General features: G+C 42.5%; 1 protein-coding gene across 1 annotated transcript in view; it reads right to left on the bottom strand.

Annotated features, from left to right (window-relative positions):
* The window catches only part of LOC103254854 (WD repeat- and FYVE domain-containing protein 4), a 115790-nt gene that overhangs the window by 35202 nt on the left and 67944 nt on the right, over positions 1-12644 (bottom strand). Inside the window, exons 10-12 of the mRNA XM_008052841.2 lie at positions 11365-11484; positions 9310-9427; positions 6003-6112 (exon numbers count right to left, since the gene is read on the bottom strand). Coding sequence (XP_008051032.2) covers positions 6003-6112; positions 9310-9427; positions 11365-11484 — 348 coding nt within the window. The remainder of the gene's footprint in view (positions 1-6002; positions 6113-9309; positions 9428-11364; positions 11485-12644) is intronic.

Below are 12644 nucleotides of genomic sequence, written 5' to 3'. Positions count from 1 at the left end.
CTCTATTATACGTGCCTTTTCTAATACTCCTTATTGAATCTCTATAATAACTACACAACACTGTAGACCCTGAAGGATTCTCATGAAGCCACATTTCAAACCCAAACACTCTGCCCTGACTCAGGCACTGGCTTCTTAAGCTGGGTACCTACCAGGAACTCCCAGGTAAACAATTAGAATGGGCGAAGTGCTACCCCATGGTTCTCTGTTCTCTCTGCAGTTAGCGTCTGTCTTACACAAAACCAGTCATCTCGCCTCAGGTGGTGCAGAAAACTCTTCCCCACTGCTGGTAACAGCTGACTTCACATGGGCTGTGACTTAATTAACACAGCACTTTATTTCTGTTTCTTATTAAATGCAGCAGCAGCCACCACTGCTGTGTCCACGCTGGGCACCGGCTGCCTTGCTGGGCCCCACCTAGGCTGGGTCTGATCTCAGGCCTGAGAGCAACTGGTACTTTTGCTGGGGCAGAAACAGGTGCCTGAGCTGGGGTCCTAGCAAGGGCTTGGCCTCCTGGTGACTTGACTTTCTGGATATTCACAGACACTGGCTTGAGGCAGGCAAGACTCCTAAGAACCACAGCATGCGGAGGTTGCCACTGGGGAAGACAAGCCCCCAGCACCAGTAGATGAGAGTTCACACTTCCCAGGGAGTGGGATAACAGAGCACATAGCTGACACATGCCTGGTCACACTGGCTGCACATGCCATCTGCTCAGATCACACAGCACATGCAAATACTATATTTCCTGGATTGTAAGAATCTATTATTGTGTAGGTTTTGGGCAGGAAAACAAACAAACACAGTGACAAAAGAGGTATGCATCAATTCTAAGATCGGCCCAAACTGAAAAACATATAAACGTGAGGGGGAATAAAGCTCTCTTCCAATCAGGAATCAGAATGTACTGCATTGCAGTGGGAGCTACTCATGCTGACCACACTCTCTTCACAGAGTGCAGTAAGCAGCTTACAGTGCCCAGAAAACTCCATGTCTGCCTTTCAGCAGCCCCTCAGGCCACACTGGGTGTGCTGCATAGGCACACAGCATGTAACAGCATGGCAGAGCCATCATGCTTTCTGTCACTCTGCACTGGGTGCACTAGGGGGTACCAGGCTGCCCACACATGCTGCAGCACCTACATTTCATGTATACCACCTACTTACATGTGTGTGTGATATCCTCAGTGTTCTACTGAAAATATGATGTTGAAAATGCATGTGACCCCAGCACTCTGTCTCCTCTGGACAACCACCGTAGATCCCACCTCGCTTTATTTACAGTGAGTGTTTTAGGTTCGGTATCCCCAGGGCTGGAGCCGTCTCATTTCTCCTGTCATTTCCCGAGGGTTGTGACCTCCTAGAGGCTCAGGATCCTACAATTAATCACAGTACCCTCTCACAAACTTGTGAGAGTCCAATGAGTTAATGACATATATAAGGCACAGCAATATCCATGACAGCGCTATTCACAATAGTCAAAAGGTGGAAGCAACCAGTGTCCCTCGCTGGATGAATGGATAAACAATATGTGGTAGATACATACAATAGACTATTATTCAGTCTTAGGAAATCTGATGCATGCTACAACATGGATAAACCTTGAGGACATTATGGTAAGTGCAAGAAGTCAATCACAAAAGGATAAATATTGTATGATCCCATGTATATGAAACTTAGAGTAGTCAAATTTATAGAGACAGAAAGTAGAATGGTAGGTTTCAGGTGCTGTGGGAAGGGATGATAGGAGAGTTATTCCTTAATGGGTAGAGAGTTTCAGTTTGGGAAGATGAAAAAGTTCTGGGGATGGATGGTGGTGATGGTTGCACAACAATGTGAATGAACTTGGGGTAAAACATACATATTTTACAACAATAAAGTGTTTTTAAAAATTTATGTAATACTTGTAAGATACCTAGCACTATCCAGGCACACAGTAGGTGCTTAATGAGTTTAGAGGTTAGAACTGTTGTGAAGGGCCTTTAGAGGTGATCATCTCTCCCATCTTCTTTATTTCACCAAGAAGGAACCTGAGTCCCAGAGAAAGAAAACAATCTGCTCAAGGTCAAACATAGATGAGGGCTCAACTCTCACTTATTTGTGTTAATAGGTGAGTGATGGTGTTTGCTCAGTGCAGAGTGGAAAAGTATGCACTGTCTTATGCTGAGTCTACATGCAAAGTGGAAAAGTAGGCACTTTCTTATTTGCTTTGGTCTTTATTAAATGAAGAAAGCCTCACTGCATGAGTTCTGCACTCTCCCCACTATTCTCTCTTCCCCACTCCTTGATCTCCCCCAGGTTGGGAGTCAGTGCCTCAGGCTGCTGACACTAAGAGAGGCTAGTCTTCTTGTCACCACAGAAAGGCACGAAGTAAAGGTCTCTTGAGAAGAGACAGGTCTACCCACTAGGAGGCAGGGTAGGATGGAGGGAAGAGCCTGACTTCAAGAAGTTGCCATTCAAACTATAACAATCTTAGAAAACGTAGGAGACGCCCTTATGGAAATTGGAATAGGCAACCAATTCCTGTTCAAAACCCCAGATGCCCATGCCATAAGAGATAAGATACAAAAGAAGGACCTCGTCAAACTGAAAACCTTCTTTAAAACAAAAGATACCACCAAGACAGCAGGGAGACAATATACAGAATGGGAGAAAAATATCTGCCAACTGTATTTCTGACAAAGGCCTAACATCCAGTATTTACAAGGAACTCAAACGTGCCAAAAGGAAAGCAACAACAACAACAAAACAGCCACACTAAAAAGTGGGAAAAAAACATGAATAGACACTTCTCAAAATAAGACACATATGCAGCTAACGACATATGAAAAAGTGCTCAGCCCCACTAATCATCAGAGAAACACAAACCAAAACCTCATTGAGATACCACCTAATCCCAGTAAGAATGGCCATCATTAATAAAATAAAAAACAACAGATGTTGGTGAGGATGTGGAGAAAAGGGAACACTTCTACACTGTTGGTGGGAATCCAAGCTAGTGCAACCTCTTTGGAAGACAGTGTGACAATTTCTAAAAGAACTAGAAAGTGACCTTCCATATGACCCAGCAATCTCCCTACTGGGACTGTACCTGGAGGAACTCAAATCATTCTACAAAAAGATACCTATACATGCACATGTTTATTGTAGCACTCTTCATGGAATCAAATGTGCTGCCCATCAAAACTGGACTGGAAAAAATGTGGTACATATACATGATGGAATATTATACAGCCATAAACAAGGACAAACTTATTGACGTTGCAGCAACTTGCATGGATTTAGAGTTTATAATACTCAGTGATCTATCACAGAAACAAAGAACAAAGTACCACATGTTCTCACTTATAAACAGACCCTGAACATTTACCATAAAATTATATGAAAAGGATTGGTAGTAGCCAAAAACTGTCAGGGGAGATGGGGACACATAACATCAATAAGGGTATCTGATCTCAAACCAGGTGAAGTGGGGACCAAAGGGATGTCCAGACTCTACCTGTATGATGACCACTTGTATATCTAGTCCTGAATTGAACACCATAATTGAGGGGTACAATTGTACATCTTTAAAATAAAAAAAAAAGGCTTGACCAGTTGTGGCCCATGAGAAGAGTCATTTAATAGTAGAAAGGTGAGACCAATTCAGAAGCACATGGAGAGAGCCCACGTGATTTCAACTTGGATGGGCCAATTTGTCAAAGACAGATTTGAGCTCCCCCAAACCAGGAGTCACATTAGGGACATTAACATGGGAGTCAAAAGGGCTCAAGCTAATATGACTACATTTGTGCTATTAAAAGCATATAAAATTATCTCTGATCATCTAGCTCACACTGGTATAGACCATCTCAAACTAGTTTTGTCTGGTCATCCATAGACCACATTGGCTAGGATAAGCCCATACTAGTCACTAACTTCAAAGTGGCCATAACCCAAATATCCTCTTGGGGTCACGACACACCTGTTTTATCTGGCTCTTACTAAGTTGGAATATATTGATGCAATACAGACTGGCTTAAATAAGCTTATACCATAGGAGACCAGCTTGAACAAGTTCAAACCTGCTCAGATTAGATCTGGCTGATTGCAGAGGGAAGAAGGGAACTAACAGTGATTGATCACCTATGTAGTGTCAAGCTCTAGGCTAGGGGCTTTCTTCATATTTTCTCATTTAATCTTCTCAACAGCCCAGTGAGATATGCCTAATTAACCCTCATTTCGGGAGGTAAAATAACTTGCAGAAGATTTTTGTATCTATTAAGTGGCAGAGCTGGGATGTAAATCTCGTATTTCTCTTTCACTCCATCTCCTCCCAATGTGAAAAGATCCTAAGCAACAGGTGGAGCTGGGGCTCCCGGCTGTAATGTATCCCACTGAAGGGGCAAGGGAAACTTTGAAAGCATCTTGAACATTTAAACATTTAAATTCCCTGGATGGAAACCAGTAACAGAATCCATCACTATCATCATCAACAGTGATCATCATTTCTTGCAGATTAATGAGCAACATCTGGATGGGAATCCTGGCATGGGGTATAGCTCTGGGACCATTTGTTCTCCAAACCAAACTTACTTAAAATGCTTGTTTCTTGAGAAAGACTCAGGGGAAACACACACTATTTTTGAGTGAATTTCCAGGGAGAGGGGGCTATACAATGTCTAGAGGAGCCTTGCCTCCAAGGAGAGAGAAAGCAGTGCCAAGAAACAAGACGGGAGGGGGGTTCATTACTTATTTGGAGAAAGCATCTTGACCGTGTCTACTTATTCCTGCCCAGGGTTCAGCGGGGCTTGTCTTTAGTGCTGACCCAGGGTGTCCTTTGGTTTCTCAGAAATCAAGGTCCTCTGAGTGAGTACAAAGTGTGAACTTTTTGATGAGATCAGACCAGACACTCATGCTTTTCTGGGATACTCATGCTTTTCTGAGATGATGCTTAGATGTGTTTGGTGGCCCGTTGCTCACCCCAGCTCATGTCTTCTTCTGCATCAGATTATTGCAAGGTATGGATTGGGTCAGCCCATAAACTCGGGTTGTCTTCATTTTGGAATCAGCTGAGACAGGTGGGCTGTTGGAGGGTTCTCCCTATTCAAAAGCTGTACCCTGAGATAAGGGATTCCTTGAAAGAAGGATCCCACTGATGAGGATGGGAGGGGAAGAGGGGGAAAGAGTTTCTCAGCACCCTCACAATGCTGCCCGCAAGGGACTCTGTTCCAGAGATCCCACTTGCCTTGGACACCACCATCCATTTGAGAGTCAGACTGACCAGGTAAAATGCAGGAGGCCCAGGTAAATTTGAATTTCAGATAAATAACCAACAATTCACACTTTAACTGGAATTCAAATTTAACTAGGCATCCTGTATTTTTTATTTGCAAAACCTGGCAACTCTAAGCTGGTATAATAGTCCATTACTTTACAGGCAGCTAAGTTGCTTTCTCTGGTTTAGCTGTTCATTTCAGTCTTCAAGTATTTTGTTTGTCCATTGGAAACTTTCAGTTTGCACTTAGCACAGATTTACACATTTTCATGTCTTGAGTCATATTCTTTTCATTGTTCCTTCTTGTACTTCTTGTATTTATTTTTCTAATTTTTGACTGCCTTCCTTTCTAGTCTGCAAACTTCCTGCTTTTCCTTTTCCACTAAATCTTATATACGCTAAGTAATGTTTTCATATCTCATTACAAAAAAAAATTTTTAGTGTCTTTTTGTAAGACTCTGTTGAGCAGATGTGCAGGTGTAATTGATGAACAGCCTGCCTTGGCAGGAAGACAAGAACCCTGGGGCCAATGTCAAGGGAGAAATCACTGGCTAATGATCAAGTTTTTAGCAGAGGGGCTCCCTCCTTATCGAAGCCCAGGTCTTGGACTGTGTGATACAGCTGCGTGTATTTGTGTGTGTGTGTGTGTGTGTGTGTGTGTGTGTGTGTGTGTGTGTGCGTGCGTGCACGTGCGTGCGCGCGTGCGCACACGCGTCCATGTGTAGGAGGAGCAGGTACCAACTCACCTGCAGAGCACAAAATGCCTGAGTGAAGGGTGGCATCCGGACGAGGTAGGAGGCAACAATAATGGCCGAGGAGTAGTGAGTACAGTAGTGGCACTGGACGGTCATGTCTCCTGCAATGAAAGGATGTACCTGAGGGCTGTGCTCACAAGTGGCAGACATGCAGACCATGCTGTGCTCAAATACAACATTAAAATAAATACTTTCATTGAAGTTTAGGAAGTGAAGACCTAAAGAAAAACATTAAGACAATAAGACAAGACCAAGTAGGCTTCATCTCCAGGATGCAGGGCTGGTTCAACATCTGCAAGACCATAAATGTAATTAAAAACATCAACAGATGTAAACATACGAATTACATGATTATAACATTAGACGCAGAAAAAGCTTTTGATAAAATCCAGCATCACTTCTTGTTAAAAACTCTTGAACACCTAGGCATAGAGGGAACATACCTTAAAATAGTAGCAGCCATCTATGAGAAACCCACAGCCAACATATTGCTAAACGGAAAGAAATTGAAAGCATTTCCCCTGAAAACTGGAAGAAGACAAAGCTGCTCACTTTCACCCCTACTGTTCAACATATTGTTGGAAGTTCTAGATAGAGCAATCAGACCAGAGAAGGAAATCAGGGATATCCAAATAGAAAAAGAGAAAATCAAGTTATCCCTTTTTGCTGACAATATGATTCTGTACCTTGAAAACCCAAGAGAACCTGTTAAAAACCTTCTTGCATTGATAAAGGATTTTGGCAAAGTCTCAGTGTACAAAATCAACATGCATTCTTATACACCAACAACAAACAGGCAGAGAACCAAATAAAAAGCACAATCCCATTTACAATAGCAACAAAAACAAAAAACGAAATACCCCTGCATCTTCCTAACCAGAGAAGTGAAAGACCTTTACAATGAAAACTACAAAATACTGCTCAAATAAATCAAAGATGACACAAACAAATGGAAAAATATTCCATGCTCATGCATTGAAAGAATCAACATTATTAAGATATCCATCCTACCCAGATTTAACACAGTACCCATTAAATTACCAACATCATTCTTCTCAGACCTGGAAAAGACAATACAGAAATTCATATGGATATGTAAATGACCACGAATAGCCAAAACAATCCTGAGCAAAAGAAACAAAGCAGGAGGTATCACACTTCCAGACTTTAAACTTTATTATAAGGTTACAGTAATCAAAACAACCTGGTATTGGTACAATAATAGACATATAGACCAATGGAACAGGATAGAGATTCCAGAAGCAAAACCTTAATTTCTCAACCAAATCAACTTTGACAAAGCCTCCCCTAACAACCACTGGAGAGAAAACTTACTGAGTAAATGGTGCTGGGAAAACTGGCTGACCACATGCAGAAGATTAAAACAAGACCCCTACCTGTCATCATATGCAAAAATCAACTCTAAATGGATCAAAGACCTAAACATAAAGCCTCAAACTACAAGAACTTTAGAAAATGCAGGAGACACCCTGATGGAAATTGGAACTGGCAGTCAATTCCTGATCAAAACTCCAAATGCCCATGCCATAAGAGACAAGATAGACTCATGAAACTGAAAAGCTTTTGCAAAGCATAACCATCAAAAGAGCTGGGAGACAGCCCACAGACTGGGAAAAAATATTTGCTAACTATATACCTGATAAAGCCTAACATCTAGAATCTATAAGGAGCTCAAATATGCCAGGGGAAAAAACAGACCTATTAAAAAGTGGGCAAAGATATAAATAGATGCTTCTCAAAAGAAGACATACAAGCAGCCAATGGATACAGGAAAAAATACTCAGTCTCACTAATCATTAAATAAATGCCAATTAAAACCACACTGAGATACCACCTATTTCCAGTCAGGATGGCCATCATCAATAACTCAAATAACAACAGATGCTGGAGAGGATGCAGGGGAAAAGGAACAGTTTTACACTGTTGGTGGGAGTGCAAACTAATACAACCTCCATGGAAAACAGTGTGGTGATTCCTTAAAGATCTAAAAATTGACCTTCCATATGATCCAGCAATTCCTTTTCTGGGAATATACCCAGAGGAAATCAAATCATTATTCAAAAAAGATACTTGTGCACACATGTTTACTGCAGCACTATTCACAATAGCAAAAACATGGAACCAATCATGCTGCCCATCAAAAGTAGACTGGATCTTTTTTTAATGTGGTAAATATACATGATGGAACATTTTGCAGTCATAAAGGACAAAATTATGATCTTTGCAGCAACTTAGATGAATTTAGGGTCTATAATACTCAGTGATTTATCACAGAAATAAAGAAACAAAGCCAAAACAATCCTCAGCAAAAGAAACAAAGTGGGACGTATCACACTTCCAGACTTCAAACTTTATTATAAGTCTACAGTAATCAAAACAGCCTGGTATTGGTACAAGAACAGACATATAGACCAATAGGACAAGATAGAGATTCCAGCTTCCAACACCTCAATTTCTCAACCAACTCATCTTTGACAATGCCTCCACTAACAACCACATGTTCTCACTCATAAGCGGACCCTGAACAATTATCATAATACCACAAGAAAGGAATTGGCAGTAGCGGGACCCTATCAGGGGAAGGGGGGACACACTTCATCAATAAGGGTACCTGATCTCAACCAGACAATGTGGGGACCAAAGTCAGGCACAAACTTTGCCTGTAGAATGATCATTTGTATACCTAATCCTGAATTGTACCCAAATCTTTAAAATAAATGAATTTTTAAAAAAGACAATAAAAGTACAGGCGGCTTGTGAATGTGACAAAACTGAACAAAGTTTAGGAACTGGGTTCTAGAGCCAGAAAAATGCAGGCTCTGCCAATTAGAGACTGTGATTGTGAAAGTGATGCTTAAACTCTCTTGAGTTTCACTTTCCTTCTCTGTGAAATGGACCACTGCATATACAAATGCAGGTTGGCCTGTGCCTGGCATATAGAAAGTGCTACATGAATAGCAGGTCCTCTGCCATTGTCTGCTCCAAGTTGTAGAGGTATTATTAGCTCTCAGCATGATACTTCTCTGTCCAGGCTTCATATTAGAATCACCTGAGCTTTGCAGAACCACAGACTTAATTAAGTCAGAATTTCTGGAGGTGAGACCCGGACGTCAGTATTTTTAGAAACTCTCCAGGATATTTTTACCACTGGATTAGAGAGTTCTCTATTCAAATACAATTATTTATAGGTTATGTGAGAGCCTACATTGTTATCAATGATCTTTTCAGGACATTCAGGTAATCAGCACTGCACAAAACTCAAGCTGGATCTACTTACCTTCAGTTTTCTCAACTTCTTTAAACCTCTGGATAAATTTCAGCTTCCTTTCCTTGGTCTGAGCTCCCATGGGCTTTGAAAGATCCCGGAAAGTCTTGGGATTTGCCAAGTTCAACGTCTAGAAGGCAGATGTGTAACCAGAGTTAACTCCCTCCCCCCTTATCCCCTAGTGCCCTAAGAGCCATGCTCTTTAGTTTTATGGTTCTCTTTATTGGTTTATTGTCATTTGGTCTGACCCCCCTCTGGCAATTAGCTGGTGGGCTGGGGTTTTATGGCCCCCTAAGCCAATGATCCACAAAGACTTAAAAGGGGAGAGAGAAAAAATAAGAGGAGAAGATTGAGTTCACACTGAACCTGTTCCAAGTTGACCCAAATTAGAACATGGCCACCAGTTACAGAAAAGAGATTTTCAAGAGAAGTCCCATTGTCTCTAAAGCATTTGGTTCCTGCCCTCATGGAGTAATGTACTCTGACAGTTCAGTGTTCTTGCTTAGAATCAAACTGATTTTATAGGAAGTTAGTGATCATGGTATCTCCCCTGCCAGGTAAGTTAGTAATCATCTGCTTTGGGAAGAAACAAAAGGAGCATCTTTGTTTTTTTGGAGGCCCACTTCCTTCCGAACAGTGAAAGCATGCAATGGTCACCCCTTCCCCTCCCTTGGGAATACACAATAGAGGAGACAGGAAGAGTTTTAGAGCCAGGTGTTCTGGGAGACATTTTCTTTTAGCAGAGATGGTCTGTGTGTTAATGAAGGAGTTGAATATTCCCAGGGTTTGCATTTCTTTATAGGAGGAGGTGTTTCTGTATGACTCTTCTTTTGCTGCCAGGAGAGACTGTCACCACCTCCAAGGCCTGCAGAAGCCAAGGGGCACAAGAGTGAGGCATCCCCTTCTAACATCCCAGTGAGTTCTGGAGGAGACATGTGTAAGACCCCACCTCAGCTTCTGTGATCTTGCTAGCTTAGAACAGTTCCTAGTTGCTCTATATCCTGATTTTCCAAGAGGTATTGGAAATCCAGATATTTAAGAAGAAATCTCCCAATCTTTATGCTGGTAAGTAATCAAAAAATTTTAAATACACAGTACAGACTGAATAAAAAGGTTTGTAAACTGCCACTTTGTAACACATAAGCTGTGTCTAAGCCTAAGATGGATCATTAGTGTAATAAGAAGCAACATGTGCTGATGGGAAAAGTGTTGCTGTATGAAATGTCTTAAGTGGGGATGGGAGGTCACAAAAGACTGAGTCCACTCTATCAAATCCTAAAGGTCTGCTATTCCAGCAGACCTAGGCAGGACTGGCAGGGGCTCATCTGAACAAGTGACCCAGCCACCTTCTGTACTCGACACAGGGTCTAACATATCTCCCGATAGTCAGAGCCCAGGTGCCCAGGACACTGCTTCATAGCCTGCTTTGTCCCCACACAGGCACAGACATCACCTTGGTTTAGCTGTATATTTTCCCTACTTTCCCTCCCTCTACCTCCTGAGGTCTCGGCAAGGGCCAAAAGAGATGAATGATGTGGTCTTGCCATCTTGCCATCAGCCTCCTATCACTACATGTCAGTCCAGATCCCAGGTGAAGCCCAGACACCATCATCTCAGGTATGAAGTCAAGCTACCGGGAGAGTGGCTTGTTCTATGTCTCAGTCTTTCTGTGTCTCCCTCTCTGTATCTCTCTGTCTCTCTGTATCTCTCTCTTTCTCTCTCTCTCTCCTTTATTCTAGGAATAGCTCCCGTAGCCGACCTCATCTGTGACTGCCACTCACCCCCAGGTTGGAGCTTTGGTAATCTTTGAAGATGGGCTTCATGAAGACAGTAAACCAGGGAACCCTCTGGGTCTCATTTTAACAGAACCCCAGGCAGCCAAACTCCAAAAGCTGCCAAGCACTGAGCTTGGCGGGATCTAAGCACTCAGTAGCCGTTAGGCCCATGTACTTGGAGTCAGGAGTCTGAACCTCCTAGCAGGAGCTCTGCATGCTGACTTAGGGTACTATGGATATTGACATAAGAAAGCCTTAGGAAAGCTGCATGGTTTCCACGTGAATGTCTTACCTCTGAGGTGTAGTCCGCGAGGACCCAGGGGAATACTGGGTACTGCATGTAGTCACTGTAGGTCCTCCCAGCCATGGTGTTGAGGTACATAAGATACTCAAAATTGCTGAGCTCCCTTTTCTACCAGAGGAGACAAAGAGGGGATAAACCAAACATGGTTGACATCCTTCTGTGGCCACGGAGGTTCCACCCTCAGCCCTCAGCAGGAGACCATGGCTCTATGGGTGAGCCAACTCCTAGGTTGCTTCCGGCACATCTTCCTGCACATGAGCCAGCACCAGCTCAGGGAGTCACACACTAATTTCAGTATGAACTGAAGCAAGTATATTCAGGAAAGAAAGTCAGCCAGAAAAAAAAAATACAGTTCAGCAATCCAAAGCCAAGGATAAAGCAGTCTTTTGTGTTAACTGTTGGAGGCAATACTCAAAAGATGATTAAAATGATAGCACAAATGCTGTGCTATTAATATTATAAATGCTGCTGACCCTTTCATGGTTAGAAAATTAAGTGGAGGGGACATGCAAGTCACAGAGAAAGAGGCCCTCACTGAGAAGCTGAGTGATCTGTCTTCCTCTGGGACTTTGGGAACTGCCTTTTCCTTGTTTTGTTTTATTTTCCTGTTGGGATACCACTCACTTGTAGGGGTCCTCCGCCTTAAGATGAACCGTCAGAAATGAAGACTGGCAGAATGGCAATTATCAACAACTCAAAAAATAACAGCTGCTGGAGAGGGTGTGGTGAAAAGGGAACACTTCTACACTGCTGGTGGGAGTGTAAACTAGTGCAACCTCTGTGGAAAGCAGTGTGGCGATTCTTAAAAGCTCTAAAAATTGACCTTCCATATGACCCTGCAATCCCCCTACTGGGAATATACCCTGAAGAACACAAATCACTCTATAAAAAAGATACCTGCACACGTATGTTTATTGCAGCGTTGTTCACAATAGCAAGAACCTGGAAACAACCATGCTGCCCATCAAAAGAGGACTGGATTAAAAAAATGTGGTACACATACACGATGGAATACTACGCAGCCATAAAAAAGAACAAAATCATGAATTTCGCAGCAACCTGAATGGAACTAGAGTCTATAATACTGAGTGACCTCTCACAGAAACAAAGATCAGAATATCACATGTTCTCACTCATATAATGGACCTTGAACATCCAATGCAATACTATAAGAAAATGACTGGAGCCGGGCTCGGTAGCTCAGCCTGTAATCCCACGCCTTTGGGAGGCTGAGGTGAGTGGATTGCCTGAGACCGCGGGTTCGAGAC

Source organism: Carlito syrichta, unplaced genomic scaffold, assembly GCF_000164805.1.
Source record: "Carlito syrichta isolate Samal-C Ts95f unplaced genomic scaffold, Tarsius_syrichta-2.0.1 Scaffold287565, whole genome shotgun sequence".
Taxonomy (NCBI): Eukaryota; Metazoa; Chordata; class Mammalia; order Primates; family Tarsiidae; genus Carlito; species Carlito syrichta.
This window is presented reverse-complemented; position numbering and strand designations above follow the sequence as displayed.